Source organism: Chelonia mydas, chromosome 14 (genome assembly GCF_015237465.2).
Source record: "Chelonia mydas isolate rCheMyd1 chromosome 14, rCheMyd1.pri.v2, whole genome shotgun sequence".
NCBI classification, from domain to species: Eukaryota; Metazoa; Chordata; order Testudines; family Cheloniidae; genus Chelonia; species Chelonia mydas.
This window is the reverse complement of record NC_051254.2, coordinates 28,604,238-28,622,297: the sequence shown is the minus strand read 5'-3', so window position 1 is coordinate 28,622,297 and position 18,060 is coordinate 28,604,238. Positions and strand designations below refer to the sequence as shown.

The 18,060-nt window shown below is 47.9% G+C and overlaps 2 protein-coding genes across 2 annotated transcripts in view; both read right to left on the bottom strand.

Moving 5' to 3' along the window:
- LOC102940697 (zinc finger protein 271) overlaps positions 1 to 18,060 on the bottom strand; it is a 342,407-nt gene that overhangs the window by 129,192 nt on the left and 195,155 nt on the right. The gene's annotated exons all lie outside the window — the stretch shown is intronic.
- On the bottom strand, positions 9,070 to 16,268 carry LOC119563544 (zinc finger protein OZF). The gene is given in 3 exon segments (XM_037913272.2): positions 9,070 to 9,299; positions 9,301 to 10,736; positions 16,050 to 16,268. Coding segments are annotated over 2 exon segments (1,515 nt in total). The 5' UTR covers positions 10,726 to 10,736; positions 16,050 to 16,268; the 3' UTR covers positions 9,070 to 9,209.

Below are 18,060 nucleotides of genomic sequence, written 5' to 3'. Positions count from 1 at the left end.
CAGGTGGTGTTTCCCTTCCACTTCTGCTCCAGCTGGGTGGAGGCAGCTGTAGCCCCAGCCCCAGAGCAGCCTGGATAACTTCCCATTCTGCCCACTGCCCTTGTGAACAAGACCCTTCTCTTACTTTTGGGGACTCACTACAGGCTAACATCCTCTGGGGCAGTGGTTCTGAACCATGGAACAGTATAAACAAGACATTGTCTGTATGAAATTTTAGTTGTACTAATGTCACTAGTGCTTTTTAAATAGCCTGTTGTAAAACGAGGCAAATATCTAGATGAGTTGATGTATCCCCTGGAAGACCTCTGCATACCCGTAAGGGTACAAGGACCCCTGGATGAGAACCACCGCTGTAGGGTAAGGACTGCCTGGACAGCCTGTTACTATCCTGCCCTCTGCTCACAAGGGAGAACATGGACAAGTGAAAAGACACCATGGGTGGAACGTGAAGCATCCCTTGCCCTGCCCCCACTCGCTGATCTCATCTCCCCCCCGCCTCCTGTGGCCCTAGCTGGGGCAGAGGGGTGGGGGCTAAGAGCTCGCCCCCCCATGGCCCCGGCAAGGGGTGGAAGGGGCCTGAGAGTCACCCCACACATGACCCCACCCCATTCTGCCCCTTCCCCCACTACACTCCCCATTCTTCCACTATCTTTGAGGCCCCGTCCTCATTCTGCCCCCATTCCGCCTCTTCCCTCTGAGGCCCCATCCCACTCTCTCCTTTCCACTCTCTCCCCCTGCTGTGGCCCCAAGACTGGAACAACTTGGTGACCCCGCCACAGCTCCTCCAGCCCTGGAGCTGTGGCGGGGGGACATTTTTCTCAGGGGCCCAAATTGGCCAAGGCCCCTGGGCACGGCCTGCATGGGCCTGTGCCATAATCCACCACTGCCCCCCACCCCCACGGCTTGAGGTTTGGGGAGGCTTAGCTTCCCCCAGTCTCCTTTACATGCCACCTATGAAAGACACACAGACAGGGCCAGCCTTAGGGGTGGGGAATCTGGGCGCCTGCCCAGGGTGCTGTAGTCAGGAGGCACCATGGTACAGAGGCAAGGGGCTTAGGCTCCCCATTGCTTCCTGAGGGGTGGAGCCCGGTGTGGCAGGAGCTTCCACTTCCCTGCTCCAGAGCGGAGACCCTATCTGGTCTCCACTCTATCTGGTTTCCCAGCCCAGCTTCTAGTCCCACTTTGCACTGTGCGAGATACCGGGCTCTCCCCGCACCCTGTGTGACTGTCCCAGCCAGCCGTTCCTCCTTCCATGGGCAGCCTGAATGAAAGCGATGCCACCTAATGGAAGGTGAGTGTGGCATCTCAACCAGCCAGTGGGAGCTGGAAATTGCCAGGATTTGGAAGGGAAGGAAGCTAAAACTGCAGGGCAAAGAGACCAGTAAGCCTGGGGGTGGGGGATCCTGACCATGGGGCTGGATGCGCTGCATCTGAGAGTGCTAAACGAGTTGGCGATGTGATTGCAGAGCCATTGGCCATTATCTTTGAAAACTCATGGCGATCCAGGGAAGTCCCAGATGACTGGAAAAAGGCTAATGTAGTGCCCATCTTTAAAAAAGGGAAGGAGGAGGATCCGGGGAACTACAGGCCAGTCAGTCTCACCTCAGTCCCTGGAAAAATCATGGAGCAGATCCTCAAGGAATCAATTCTGAAGCACGTAGAGGAGAGGAAAGTGATCAGGAACAGTCAGCATGGATTCACCAAGAGCAAGTCATGCCTGACTAATCTAATTGCCTTCTATGACGAGATAACTGGCTCTGTGGATGAGGGGAAAGCGGTGGACTTGTTGTTCCTTGACTTTAGCAAAGCTTTTCACACGGTCTCCCACAGTATCCTTGCCAGCAAGTTAAAGAAGTATGGGCTGGATGGATGGACTATAAGGTGAATAGAAAGCTGGCTAGATTGTCGGGCTCAACGGGTAGTGATCAATGGCTCCATGTCTAGTTGGCAGCCAGTATCAAGTGGAGTGCCCCAAGGGTCGGTCCTGGGGCCGGTTTTGTTCAATATCTTCATAAATGATGTGGAGGATGGTGTGGATTGCACCCTCAGCAAGTTTGCAGATGACACTAAACTGTGAGGAGTGGTAGGTACGCTGGAGGGTAGGGATCGGATACTGAGGGATTGGGCCAAAAGAAATCTGATGAGGTTCAACAAGGACAAGTGCAGAGTCCTGCACTTAGGACGGAAGAATCCAATGCACCGCTACAGACTAGGGACCGAATGGCTCGGCAGCAGTTCTGCAGAAAAGGACCTAGGGGTTACAGTGGACGAGAAGCTGGATATGAGTCAACACTGTGCGCTTGTTGCCAAGAAGGCCAATGGTATTTTGGGATGTATAGGTAGGGGCATTGCCAGCAGATCGAGGGACGTGATCATTCCCCTCTATTCGACATTGGTGAGGCCTCATCTGGAGTACTGTGTCCAGTTTAGGGCCCCACACTACAAGAAAGATGTGGAAAAATTGGAAAGAGTCCAGCGGAGGGCAACAAAAATGATTAGGGGACTGGAACACATGACTTATGAGGAGAGGCTGAGGGAACTGGGATTGTTTAGTCTGTGGAAGAGAAGAATGAGGGGAGATATGATAGCTGCTTTCAACTACCTGAAAGGGGGTTCCAAAGAGGATGGATCTAGACTGTTCTCAGTGGTTGCTGATGACAGAACAAGGAGTAATGGTCTCAAGTTGCAGTGGGGGAGATTTAGGTTGGATATTAGGAAAAACTTTTTCACTAGGAGGGTGGTGAAACACTGGAATGCGTTACCTAAGGAGGTGGTGGAATCTCCTTCCTTAGATATTTTTAAGGTCAGGCTTGACAAAGCCCTGGCTGGGATGATTTAGTCGGGGATTGGTCCTGCTTTGAGCAGGGGGTTGGACTAGATGACCTCCTGAGGTCCCTTCCAACCCTGATATTCTATGATTCTATGATTCTATGAACTCTGCCCCAGAGCCCGCTCACCCTATCAGTGAGGGCAGACTGCCTACTACATTGTCATAAATATAAAGGGAAAGGTAACAACCTTTATGTATGCAGTAACATAAAATCCCTCCTGGCCAGAGGTACAGAATCACTTACTTGTAAGGGGTTAATCAGTTCAATTAACCTAGTTGGCACCTGACCAGAAGGACCAATGGCGAAAGAAGATACTTTCAAATCTGGGGGAAGGTTTTGTTTGTGTTCTCTTTGTTGGTTCCCTCTCGGGACAAAGAGAGAGACCAAGCAGGTAACCCAGCTCCTAAAAAGATTCTGAAATGATACATCTAAAATTACAGAAATTGTAAGTAATAGGAAGGAAATGTGTTAGATTATCTTTTGTTTTAGCCTGTGAATTTTCCCTGTTTTATTTTTATTTTATTCCTGTTCTTTAACTGGAAAGCAGAGTCAGAGGGGAATCCTCTGTGTTTTAAATCTTTTTATTTATCCTGTAAAGTTATCTTCCATCCTGATTTTGCAGGTGTGATTCTTTTACTTTTTTTTTTTTAAATAAAATTCTTCTTTTAAGAACCTGATTGATTTTCAGTGTCCTAAAAACCAGGGATTTGGTCTGTGCTCACTTTGTTAACCTACTGGTTGATATATTATTCTCAAGCTCCTGCCCCCAGGAAACAGGGTGAAGAGTCTTGGGGGGATATTTTTTTGGGGGTGGGGGATAGGACTTCAAGTGGTCTCTCCCTGAATGTTTGTTTAAATCACTTGGTGGTGGCAGCAATACCGTCCAAGGACAAGGAAAGGAATTTGTGCCTTGGGGAAGTTTTTAACCTAAGCTGGTGGAATATAAGCTTAGGGGGTGCAGGTCCCCACATCTGTACCCCAGAGTTCAGAGTGGGGAGGGAACCCTGACATACATTATCTTGTCTGTCCTGCTCAACGAGCAGATGAGGGGGTCCCTGTAGCACTGGCTGGGGAGGACAAAGTGACTGCTGTGGGGTTTCCTAGGATGCCCATTACTGTGGCATCCAGATGTGAGTCACTGCAGAGCAGGGCCGGCCCTATGGGTGAATGACATGCTCGGGGGGGTGCCATTGTCAAAAGGCAAGAAGTGGGGCGGAATTAGAGTGCGAGGTCATGGAAGAGAACTTGGGCCAATGGGGCGGGATGCAGCGGGGGCCGGGGCAATGGGCAGGGGAGGCAATGGGGAGGCAGCAGGGGCCAGGCAGCCAAAATACAAGTTTTCCGAGGGCGCTATATTCCCTAAGGCTGGCCGTGCACACAGGAAAGGATGTTGGTCACAATGCAGAGGTGAACAACTCTGCTGGAGAACATTGTGACACGATGTTCATAGGGAGCAACCCAGCCTAGTCATTTCCTGCAGCCTGTAGGGAACACAGGATACTGGGAGTCCCTTTCTCTAACCTAAATGGCAGGTCCTGCCCACCCCATTTCACCCACCAAGACAGGGAGAACAGTTTCCACCTACTCATTTTTGTAAGCCCACCAGCACAGCCGTGTGGGCATGCAGCACTTTGGGCATGTTGTGCCACAGGTCCACTGGTTTGAAATGTGCCCTGTGTTATGTTAAATCAATAGGGATTTTACCATGTATAACTCAGCTGAAAAATGTCACTTGGGTACAGCTTCTTCCCAAATAATGTCAATTATTAATAAAATCCTAACACAAACACCCTGCATTCATTTCCTTGGTTACGGGTCATTCATTTTCTACCACTACCCTCTGACATCTGAGCACATTATATTCCTGACTACTTGGGGCATCTTGTCGAACTCCTCTTTCTGGCTATTCATAGCATACAGAAAGTCCCTGCCCTCCCCATCTCCCTCCCAGCCATCAGTGAGAATCTCCCCCATGCTCTCAAGGATGTTCTGCAAAACACAGCAAGTACCTCTCACATGAGGCAGACATTGCTCATCAGCCTCCAGCCTTCTCAGAAGGCTCCTCCTCCTTCCCTTCAGTCTGCCAAATGCCCACTCCACTGCAAATCTGCAGCTATGTAAGGCCTAGCCCAACAGCTCCTTTCTCCTGACATCCAAGTGTCCAGGAAAATGGTTCATAAGCAAGGCTACGATTATGTCACAGAGGTCATGGAAGCTGTAACTTCCATTGACCTCCATGACATTTTCTGCCCTGGGATTGGAGCTCCCAGCCAGCCCCGCCCTCGCAGATCCCAGCCAACCTGGTGGGGGGGACCCTGCAGCTGCCAGCTGCCCAGGCGACTAATTAGATGGAATTACACAGTAATTCATTGGAATTATGAATTAATGGCTTCTCATCTGACTAGCTCAGGAACACCAAATCAAAAGATGGAATTATTGATTATGGTTATTAATGAGACTGCACTCAGGCAGTAACCACATAAAAATTTACTAAGGATTCTTCTCCACCCATCCTAAACAATGTTGTAAAATAAACCACTGTACGTGGCTTTCAATAAAGAAGAGTTTATTTTAGTAATCAGAAATGACAGAAGAAACCAATAAACAATCAAATCAATAAGGATTATGCAAATGAGATACACCAGATGAAAATGGTAAATAAAATAAGTAAAGCAATTTACCTATTCTTAAAATAACCTCTTAATTAAATATGACATTCTAAAATAGAAAGCAAGTATTAAATGGACTAGTGTTATAAAACTGAGTATAAAGTTCAAAAAGCTATGGGGATTAACCACAATGGTATGCACTTAATTATTTAGGATACTAAAAAAAATCCAGAGGTTGTTTATCCAAATTAAGTTTAACTAGTAGCTGAGCATTATTGATGGAATTAAACAGCTAAACTTAAAGAAACAGTATCAGATAACCAAGTATAAATTCAGTATAATAACTGGTATACAACAAGGAGATTCAACTTGCTACTAAAACTTTTAAACTAAAAATGAATTTGGACAAAACTAGATAAATTGGATAGGATGTGAGAAGTGAAAGTAGTGACAACTTAACAAAATCTAGTAAAACTCTTACTATTTCTCTTACTTCTATCTTATGAAGGTAGCATTGTGAAGCTAACAATTCACAATTATATAATTATTACAGTTGAAAATTCAGCATTGTTTAGACGTGTTTAGCTGGAAAATAATTACAATGAACCCTGCACAAGCTGTGTTACAAGAATCACCCAAAGTGATTATTATACAACAGTTCAGAGCCAAGAGGATTAACTCTGATTTGGTGGAGTTAATAGGCAAGTTTACAAGCGTGAAAGTTCGAAAAGCAGTTTAATTAATCAAACGGTAATTCAATTTAACGAGACAAGGTGGATGAAATAATATTTTTTGTTGGGAAAGCTTTCAAGCTTGTCTCTCTCACCAACAGAAGTGGGCCCAGTAAAAGCTATTATCTCACTCACCTTGTCTCTCTAAGATCCAGGGACCCACATGGCTATGACAACACTACATATTCAAATTAAAGTTAATCAAGACGGTTGAGGGAGTGTTCTTAGCTCCCTCCTGCCGACAAACAGCAGCTACACTGGGTGCCTTACAGTGGCAAGGCATTAGTGGCACAGCTGCGCAGTGTAGACATAGCCTTAGTCTACTTTAAGGCTCTATTTCTTTTTCCAATTTCTAGTTGATTCATTTCCTTTTTACTATTTTTAATTGGGATATTTTTCATAGTTGGATGGAAGTTGATAGGTTTATATGACTTTGGTATTTTCCAAGTAGGAGTTCCTACCAGTCCAAAAGTCTGTTTTTATGGAATAGAGCTGAACTCCAGTGGATTAGGTATTCTAGAAAAACACGCTCCAAGACTAATGTCTATCTTCCTTCCAAGCACACAAAGTACCTGTTGAATTTTAGCAATGGGCACTGATTTCCTATTTTTTTCTGAACTTTAAAGAAGTGGCTCTGCTCACCCTCTCAGTCCCTTCTATTTTTGTGGGTGAAGTCTTCCTCTTTGTAGCTTGGTTTAGGATTTTCTTCTGGGAAACATCTTTTCCCCCAAGCTGCTTATTATTGGGATTCTGGAGTTTAGCATCCCAAGGACTCTCTCAGTCAAAGAAAGTTGCTCTCTTAGGGAGAGTTAAACAAACACTTCTCATGTGGAATGACCCAGCTTTCTCTAAATCAGGGGCTCATAGTCTGATCACAATCTGCTGGAGGTAGGTTTTGCAGGACAGAGGTTTTTGCAGTGTTCCCTCTAATTTTTCCACACGTGTGGAATGAATTTTGTTATGTGCACCAATATGGAGGTGATGTGTGACACGTCACCTTCATATTGGTGCACATAACAAAATTCATGTGATGGGGTGGGGCTGAGGAATTCTTGTGGGAGGGGGCTCAGGGTTGGGGTGCAGGGCTGTGAGGGCTCTGGCTGGCGGTGCGGGCTCTGGTATGGGGCTGGGGATGCGGATGCGGGGCTCAGGGCTGGGGCAGAGGATTGGATGCAGGGGGTGAGGGCTCCAGCTGGGGATGCAGGCTCTGGAGTGGGGCCAGGGATGAGGCGTTTGGGGTGCAAGAGGGTGCTCCAGGGCTACAGCGGGGAAAAAGGACTCCCCCCAGCGCTCTCTCCCCACAGCAGCACCTGGGCTGAGGGGGAAGAGGCACCTGTCCCCGCCACGGGAGCTCTGGGGCTGGGGCTGCAGGATAGCTGCCCCTCCCCCGGCCCCAGCAAGTCTGAGCTGGGAGAGGACCACCCAGGCCGCTCCTGGGTCCGGGCTGCTCTGGCTGTGCCTGGGCCCAATCTGGCCATCCCTGGATCTGGGCCACGGCAAGTCCAGGCTGCAGGGTGAGTTGGGGCGGAGGGGGAGGCGGTTCCCTAAGCATTTGCGCAGCGCTAAATAGGATTCTGCACGGCCATGTCGCCGCACAGCTTACAGGAAATTTAGGTTTTGGACTAGACAATCCCTTTTTATGCATTATCACTCCATGTGGTTGTAATGGGGGGACTCAATCTACCTCAAAGGACATATTAGGCAAGTTTCTATTGTCCGTTTTCTTTTGGAGAGGCATTTCCTTTTATTGCAGGTGGTCATTCATTAACTGGACAGGTCAAACTGTCATAGCAAGTTTCTGTCCATCCAGCAGGTGGCATTCGGGCATCAGAAGAAATTCCTTTCCATCCTTTTCTTGGAATCCTTCATTAGCATAGAATCTGCCACCTCTTAGCTGAATACTTTTATACAGTGGACCAGGTTCAACAAAGGAGATTGAGGAATACCTCCACCTCTGAATATCCCGTGGCTAGGGCACTCATTTGGGAGGTGGCAGATTGCTTGGGGAGGTGAAGGGATTTGAACAGCATAGAGGAGACTTGAACCTCCTGGGTGAGTACCTCAACCACTGGGCTAAAGGGTATAAGAGAGGTCCTTGTCCTCTTTTCCCATAACCCAGGTATTTTGTGTAGCATTAGGTGGCTTTGGAACACTCCAACTGGATGGGGCCCCATCGGCAGAGGAGCACTTATCCCCAGTTTATGAATCACAAGAAGAGACAGGTGCTTCCCTGGAGCCCGGACTTAGGTACCTATGTACAAGAAAAGGGCAGGACTCAAGACACCCCCGTCTCCTTAGCATCTCCCATTGGCTAGCGTAGGTGGCTCCCCACCTAGCATGCTTAGTTTTGTGAATCACATTCTGAGATGTCTCTTTCTCCCCATTCATTTTATAGACAGCCCAGGTGCCTAACTTAGGCTTTGTGGATCCCAGTGTTGTTTCTGTGATTGCCTAGAAGTGTGGTATCACAACACTCAGCATCGTAACACTTAAGTCCCTTGGTGGATCCACGTCTAAAAAACTATGAAGAATAAATGAGAAGTCACAGAATATAAGAGAGCTTTCTAGCACCAAATAAACTTAGGAGCTGAAGAGAGGATGTTCAGAACTTCTTGAGAAGTAATAAACAAATCCCATCACAGCATGGGAATCTTATCCCAGCCTCTTGTCCTACAGGGCTCTCTTCTAGAAAGGGGATTTCAATCTCTGTTTTAACAACTATTGTGCGTCCTTATTGCATGGCCACTCCAGCCTCGCCTGGTCCTGATATTCAAAGCATTTACAGGCTGTCTCCAGTGTGGATTCTGTAATGCTTAATACCAGTTTATCTCCAATTGAAGCTTAGCCCATAGTCAGGGCAGTTATAGGGGTTTTTTCCAATGGGGGTTCTCTGATGTGATAGAATGTGTGAGGTTCAACTAAAACTTTTCCTGTACTTATTGTATTTGTAGCATTTCTCCCTGTGTGGGTTCCCTGGAGATTATAGGAGCTAAGCTGTTACAGAAACTTTTCCCACAGTCAAGACATTGATAACGGTCTCACTCTGCTATGGATTCTCCGATGTGCAGTAAGGGCTGAACGTGTACTGAAGTTTTTCCCACATTCGGGGCATTTAAAGGGTTTCTCCCCTGTGTGTATTCTCTGGTGAGTAATAACATTTGAACTTCGACTGAAGCTTTTCCCACAGTCAGGACAATTATAGGGTCTCTCTCCTGTGTGGGTTCTGTGATGTAAAAGAAGGTTTGAGATGTGACGAAAGCTTTTCCCACACTCCTTGCATCTGTAGGGTCTCTCCCCTCTGTGGATTCTCCGGTGTTTAGTGAGGGCAGAGCTGTCACTGAAGCTTTTCCCACAGTTGGGGCATTTGTAGGGCTTCTCTCCTGTGTGTTTTCTCTGATGTCTAGTGAGGTCTGAGCTTCGACCAAAGCTTCTCTCACACTCAATGCATTTATAGGGTTTCTCCCCTGTGTGAATTCTCTGGTGTATAATAAGATCTGAGCTTGAACCAAAGCTTTTCCCACACTCAGGGCACTTAAAGGGCTTCTCTCCTGTGTGGACTCTCTGATGTTTATTAAAGTGGGATTTGTCACTGAAGTTCTTCCCGCACTCATTACACTTATAGGGTTTCTCTCCAGTGTGGATTCTCTGGTGTCTAACAAGTTTCAAGAGCTGAACAAAGCTTTCCCCACATGTTGGGCATTTGAAAGGTCTCTCCCCTGTGTGGGTTCTCTGATGTGATAGAAGGTTTCCACTCCGACTAAAGCTTTTCCCACACTCGTTGCATCTGTAGGGTCTCTCCCCCATGTGGATTCTCTGGTGCGATAGAAGGTGTGAGCTCAGACTAAAGCTTTTCCCACATTCATTGCATATGTAGGGTCTCTCCCCCGTGTGGATTCTCTGGTGCAATAGAAGTTGTGAGCTATGACTAAAACTTTTCCCACATTCATTGCATATGTAGGGTTTCTCCTTCATGTGGGTTCTCTGATGTGATAGAAGGTATGCATTCTGACTAAAGCTTTTCCCACACTCATTGCATCTGTAGGGTCTATCCCCAGTATGGATTCTCTGATGTGCTAGAAGGTTTCCACTCCGACTAAAGCTTTTCCCACACTCGTTGCATCTGTAGGGTCTCTCTCCAGTGTGGATTCTCTGGTGAATAGTGAGAGTTGAGCTCTGACTAAAGCTTCTCCCACACTCCTTGCATTTATAGGGTCTGTTTCCTGTGTGGGTTCTCTGGTGACTAATAAAGGCTGATCTCCAGCAGAAGCTTTTCCCACAGAAACTGCATGTATGGGGTCTATCTCCACTGGGGATTCTCTCTTGAACAGTTTCTTTGATTTTCTTGATCACTCGACTCCTGTGAGTGGATTTACACTGGTTCTCCTTTGCATGGTTTCTCTGATGCCTCTCTGGCTTGCACTGACTTTCACGGGCTTCTCCCTGCTCAGCACACTGAGAAACATCCCCTTCAGATCTTCCTGATACCATCTCACCTGTTTCCACATGCTCAGGACCTTCCTGTTGAGGATTCTCCTTCTTGTTCTCACTCACCATCCTCTCACCTGCTGGGATAGGGAGACAATCCAGACAGGAGTCACTTGCTGTGCTGGGGGGAAAAGGAACTTCAGAGAGGAAAAGCAAAGGTGGACCTTGATGGTTCTTGGGGTATCTAGGACTGTGAGTCATCTAGTTACCCACCTGCATCCAGCATGATGCAGATATACTTGTGCTTAGCTGGGTGTCAGCTCCCTGACACTACCAGTCTGCTAGCCGCTACAGCACTCTCCTCTGGATATGCCAGCCCTTACTTTGCCTTGCAGGTTAACAATAGGTGCACCCTAATCCCCAAGTCCCTTTGAAGCATTCCTCTGTAATGTCCAGCCCCTTATCCACTGACCATACACAAAAATATCAGATCTGCTGTCCCCAAAGGAAAAGCATACACACTCGGTGGTATGATTCAGTTCAGGACCAACATCTAGCTTAATACCACAGCACTTAGACATATCTATAGTGAAAACCACAATAAGTTCATTAACAAAGATTCAAGGTTCAAGTGGCAGTGAGTAAGGATATTGGAGACATATACAACAAAAATCATAACACTCTTTCTAGAGACTTAACAGACTAACCTCCTGTCTAAAGAAGTTTTATCTCAGCCAGTGTCTTCTGCAGCATTTCAACCAAGGTTGGTTGAGATCCTGTTTTCATGAAGGTAACCGAACCACCTGTTTACTTCCTAGGTGCAGGATAAAAGGGTGTCTTCTTTGCCTTCCATTTATATCCCCAAAATTTATTCTTTGTGCCCCAAGTCAGGATGACCACCTGCAGCTTATTTTCCTGAGTGTTGCTTCCCTGTTTTTACATATCTCCATTGACTTTGTATGTAAGTATGTACCATGGGGCTGGATTCCAGTAATTAATTTACACCTCAACAAAGAGAGGTGACTAAACTTCTCCTATCTGACAGAAAACCTGTTTGCCAACTCTGCCATGACACAGACTTTAAACCATATTTTCAGGATCTAGACACACCTCCTTCCACAGAATCTGCACATATATTTCACAACAACATTAATTTCCACTGTGACCGCAGTTTTCATTTAAGACTGCACAGGCCGTTCTTTGGTGAAACAGAATGTACATAAAAAGAAAAGGAGTACTTGTGGCACCTTAGAGACTAACCAATTTATTTGAGTATAAGCTTTCGTGAGCTACAGCTCACTTCATCGGATGCATTCAGTGGAAAATACAGTGGGGAGATTTATATACATAGAGAACATGAAACAATGGGTGTTACCATACACACTGTAAGGAGAGTGATCACTTAAGGTGAGCTATTACCAGCAGGAGACCGGGGGGGGGGGGGGGAGGGGGGGTGGAGGAGAGAACTTTTTGTAGTGATAATCAAGGTGGGCCATTTCCAGCAATTGACAAGAACGTCTGAGGAACAGTGGGGGGGCGGGGGGGAGAGGAGGAATAAACATGGGGAAATAGTTTTACTTTGTGTAATGACCCATCCACTCCTAGTCTCTATTCAAGCCTAAGTTAATTATATCCAGTTTGCAAATTAATTCCAATTCAGCAGTCTCTCATTGGAGTCTGTTTCTGAAGTTTTTTTGTTGAAGAATTGCAACTTTTCAGTCTGTAATCGAATGACCAAAGAGATTGAAGTGTTCTCCGACTGGTTTTTGAATGTTATAATTCTTGACATCTGATTTGTGTCCATTTATTCTTTTACGTAGAGACTGTCCAGTTTGACCAATGTACATGGCAGAGGGGCATTGCTGGCACATGATGACATATATCACATTGGTAGAAGTGCAGGGGAACAAGCCTCTGATAGTGTGGCTGATGTGATTAGGCCCTATGATGGTGTCCCCTGAATAGATATGTGGACACAGTTGGCAACGGGCTTTGTTGCAAGGATAGATTCCTGGGTTAGTGGTTCTGTTGTGTGGTGTGTGGTTGTTGGTGAATATTTGCTTCAGGTTGGGGGGCTGTCTGTAAGCAAGGACTGGCCTGTCTCCCAAGATCTGTGAGAGTGATGGGACGTCCTTCAGGATAGGTTGTAGATCCTTGATGATGCATTGGAGAGGTTTTAGTTGGGGGCTGAAGGTGATGGCTAGTGGCGTTCTGTTATTTTCTTTGTTGGGCCTGTCCTGTAGTAGGTGACTTCTGGGTACTCTTCTGGCTCTGTCAATCTGTTTCTTCACTTCAGCAGGTGGGTATTGTAGTTGTAAGAATGCTTGATAGAGATCTTGTAGGTGTTTGCCTCTGTCTGAGGGGTTGGAGCAAATGCAGTTGTATCCCAGAGCTTGGCTGTAGACAATGAATCATGTGGTGTGGTCTGGACACCAACATTCCACACAAAGATGGACTACAAGCTGTGAGGAACGGTATCCCCGATAATGTCACGGCAAACCTGGTGGCTGAACTTTGTGACTTTGTCCTCACCCATAACTATTTCACATTTGGGGACAATGTATACCTTCAAATCAGCGGTACTACTATGGGTACCCGCATGGCCCCACAGTATGCCAACATTTTTGTGGCTGACTTAGAACAATGCTTCCTCAGCTCTCGTCCTGTAATGCCCCTACTCTACTTGCGCTACATTGATGATGTCTTCATCATCTGGATCCATGGAAAAGAAGCCCTTGAGGAATTTCACCATGATTTCAACAATTTCCGTCCCACCATGAACCTCAGCCTGGACCAGTCCACACAAGAGATCCACTTCCTGGACACTATGGAGCTAATAAGCGATGGTCACATAAACACCACCCTACACTGGAAACCTACTGACCGCTATTCCTACCTACATGCCTCCAGCTTTCATCCAGATCACACCACATGATCCATTGTCTATAGCCAAGCTCTGCGGTACAACTGCATTTGCTCCAACCCCTCAGACAGAGACAAACACCTACAAGATCTCTATCAAGCATTCTTACAACTACAATACCCACCTGCTGAAGTGAAGAAACAGATTGACAGAGCCAGAAGAGTACCCAGAAGTCACCTACTACAGGACAGGCCCAACAAAGAAAATATCAGAATGCCACTAGCCATCACTTTCAACACCCAACTAAAACCTCTCCAACGCATCATCAAGGATCTACAACCTATCCTGAAGGACGACCCATCACTCTCACAGATCTTGGGAGACAGGCCAGTCCTTGCTTACAGACAGCCGCCCAACCTGAAGCAAATACTCACCAGTAACCACACACCACACAACAGAACCACTAACCCAGGAACCTATCCTTGCAACAAAGCCCGTTGCCAACTGTGTCCACATATCTATTCAGGGGACACCATCATAGGGCCTAATCACATCAGCCACACTATCAGAGGCTCGACAGTCTCTACATAAAAGAATAAATGGACACAAATCAGACGTCAAGAATTATAACATTCAAAAACCAGTCAGAGAACACTTCAGTCTCTTTGGTCACTCGATTACAGACCTAAAAGTTGCAATGCTTCAACAAAAAAACTTCAGAAACAGACTCCAATGAGAGACTGCTGAATTGGAATTAATTTGCAAACTGGACACAATTAACTTAGGCTTGAATAGAGACTGGGAGCGGATGGGCCATTACACAAAGTAAAACTATTTCCCCATGTTTATTCCCCCTCCCAATCCCCACTGTTCCTCAGACGTTCTTGTCAATTGCTGGAAATGGCCCACCTTGATTATCACTACAAAAGGTTCCCTCCCCCCCCCCCCCCGGTCTTCTGCTGGTAATAGCTCACCTTAAGTGATCACTCTCCTTACAGTGTGTATGGTAACACCCATTGTTTCATGTTCTCTATGTATATAAATCTCCCCACTGTATTTTCCACTGAATGCATCCGATGAAGTGAGCTGTAGCTCACGAAAGCTTATGCTCTAATAAATTTGTTAGTCTCTAAGGTGCCACAAGTACTCCTTTTCTTTTTGTGAATACAGACTAACACGGCTGCTACTCTGAAACCTGTTAGAATGTACATACAAGAACCAGGATGTTCCTGTAACCCCCTTGCCAGCTGGCATCCTGGGGTTCTTGCATCACAGAAACAAACCCAAGTAACTGCTGGGGAGATCAACAAATGAGGAAATAAACTCCTCCGACCCCACCCAAAAAAACCCCCTTCTCCAGAGGAAAGAAAGGAGGGGACCAATTCCACCCCCACATCACATCTGAACACTCAAAGAAAAGGGTAGCTCCAGCCAGGTGTGAGTCCTGCTGGGCAGGAAGCCACAAGGATATGACACCTGCTAACCTGGGTAAAACAAGGCAGAACAAACACAAATAGCTGCCCGGGAGATTAATCAATCAAATGCCCTCCCAGTCCTTGGCCAGGAGCAAGGACCTGCTGGCTGAAGCCCAGGCACAGTGATGAGCACAGCTGGCCCCCATTTGAGCTGCCTGATGGGCTAAGCCACCAGGGGCTGAGGGGGTTAGCAGACCTGCTCCAGCGGTTCATTGTATTTGCCCAGGGCTCTGGTAGCTCCTGCTTATTCTCAGCCTTACTCCTTCCTTGTTTCAGCCTTGCCCTTTCCTTGCCTCATTCCAGGTAATGTGCTTCTAGCCCTCACCTCCCATTCCCGACTTCAGCTCTAACGCTGGCTTCTGGCATCCAGCCTCAGATTCCAGTTCTGACACTTGGCTCCAGCTGCAGGTTCCTGACGCTGGCTGTGACCCATGGCTCTGACCGTTAGGACTGACTCCTGCTCTGACCACTAGACATGACCACCCATGTCCTGGTCCCCAACACCCTTTCCCAGAGAAGGGAGAGGAGGGGATCAATTCTGCCTCCCCTTCCCATCCGAATATTGAAGAGGGGAGGGGATACCCAGTCAGACAGACCCCCCGGTTTGATGTCTGCCATGAGGGTATAAAAACTGAGCCACTTTATCAGACTGATCACGAGTGGTCATCTTTACAGATCTCGCTTCCTCATAGCCCTGGAGAATAGGTAGAGGCAGGAACTGGCTTTTCCTCTCCCTGCTCCTCACCTTGCACTAGGAAAGTCAATCTGCCCGGGGTGCTGCAGAGAATGGGGCTGAGCAGGGAGCCGGAAACCTCCCTCCCCACTGATTGCTCCTGCTGCCCCTGCCAGTCTCTGCCCCTGTCTCCCTCCTGCCCCGCCTCCTCCCCTCCCCTCGGGCTGGGAGACTCGGTACCTGGCCCGGCCCGGGGCGGTCGCTCTCCCGGCGCTGGCTCGGCTCCTGCAGGCGCTCGGGGGGGGGGGTGAGGGAGGGCAGCAGCTCCGGGACTCGCAGACCCCCGCCCCCCCCGGGAGCAGAGCTGGGGCGAGGAGGGGCCGTTGGTGCAGAGTCACTTTCCCCCCCGGCCCCAGCCCTTTCCCCGGGTCTCTCCCCTCACCTGCAGGCTCCGGCTCAGGGGCTGGTGTCGGCAGAGCCCGATGCTGCCCAGGGGCTGGCTCCAGCCCCCGGAGAAAGTCCCCCCGGCTGAGCCCCGAGGGGCGCTAGGGAAGGGCTCTCCCCGCACACACCCCGCTGGGGAGCAGCTGATCAGCTCCTAGATCACAATGGATGCGGCAGCAGCAAGGTCTTCTGAGTCCCAACCAGGAAGTGTGAATGAGCAGACAGAGTGTTATTTGCTGTCTCCCCTCCCCTCGCAATGCTCAGAGCCCTCTGGTGGCCACAGCCCCAGCTCGTGAACCCGCCGAGCCACCCACACTCACACTTTGGGGCCAGAACAGCAGCGCAGGAAGCAACAGATTTAGCTCCTTGGTTGTTCCAGGGCAGGCTGGAGCCAGGCGAATGCTCAGTGACAGCTGCTGGAGCCGCTGCCCTGGCTCTGCCCCTACTGCCCCCAGACTCTGCTTCCTACAAGACGAAGCTGACGAGGGAGCAAGAGAGGGAAATCGGGGGGGAGGATGGGTAGAAATTGTTCAGGAGCCACCATGTGAAACGAGGGTAAGGGGCAGGGGCAGGCAGATGGAGAAAATCGGGGACAGGGAGCAGGAGCTGGGGTTCGGAAAGGGGAGATATTGTGCCAGACCATGTCAGAGGGGAAACCCTGATAGGGAAGGGGTGCAGGGGATAAAAGTTACTGCAAACGGGGTGAGCCATCAGTAGTGGTTGCCAAACAGGGTGTAGATTGCTGGCAGAGGGGCTTGTGCTGTTCGCTGGATGGTCCGTCTCAGCTCCCGCTCCCTGGGGCTGTGTAGTCTATTGCCTAGATACAGAAGCTCTTTCTCTATCTGAAATGATGTAGCGAGCTACCAAGGAAACCTGGTTCATTGAAATCTCTCTTGCTCTCTCTCTCTCACAAACACACATCCTGTTGTTTTGTGTTTAAAATAATTCCTTGTCAGTTTACATAGTTCACAGATTTGTCTCATCTGCTGTTCTGATTTGCCTCATTTTGAAGGCCATTCTGTAATCACTGTCAATGTACCATGACACGTTTTAATTATTCATTTAAATATAATTTTTATTACTCCTATTTTTTTAGCACTCTGGCATTTGCCTTGGTTAGCATTGTGCTGCTGTTGTGCTACTTAGCTTATATTTTTAATAACAAATAATCATGGACAATATTAATTGATGAGTGAAGGGGCATGCCCTCATTCTAGTGGAGAAGAGACTAAGCTCTTCTGGGCTCCAGTCTGCATTGCCTGGAGGGGGAGCTTTAAAGGGGGAAAACTGTCACAAGAAGCAGTAGTAAAAAGAACAGGAGTACTTGTGGCACCTTAGAGACTAACAAATTTATTAGAGCATAAGCTTTCATGAGCTACAGCTCACTTCATTGGAAGCTTATGTTTTAATAAATTTGTTAGTCTCTAAGGTGCCACAAGTACTCCTTTTCTTTTTACAGATACAGACTAACACGGCTGCTACTCTGAAATCTGTCAAGAAGCAGTAGTGAACAGGAAAAAGACAGCTGAGCTTCAGAGACTGCTGACAACAGAGACAGATCAGCCAAGAGGGAGACACTTGCAGGCCCCACCACCCCTGAAGCTGCATGGACCACCTAGGAAGCAGGGTGTCCCAAAAGGAGGGGCTGGAGGTAGACCCTAATTAAAGAAACTATACTAGCTGATAAACCCAACCCCAAAGGGGCACCCCAAAAGACTGCCTAAGAGACCAAACATCTTTGCCTTTTATTTCTTTTACTCTGATTTCCCACATCTCTCCAGAGAAAGAGAGCGAAAAGGACCTTTGTGTTCTTGGTTTGTTTTTTGTTTGGAGAACACCTTGTGTGCTACGGACAGGGGAGGGGTATCATGAACATCTTGAATTGGGGTCTGGTGGGGACTCAGGGAGCTAGGCCGGACTCACTGCAGGAAGCGCACAGTGTGGAAGGGGATGCTGAATGCTCCGAGGTCAGACCCAGGAAGGTCAAAGCTGTGTAAGCTTCTTGCCCT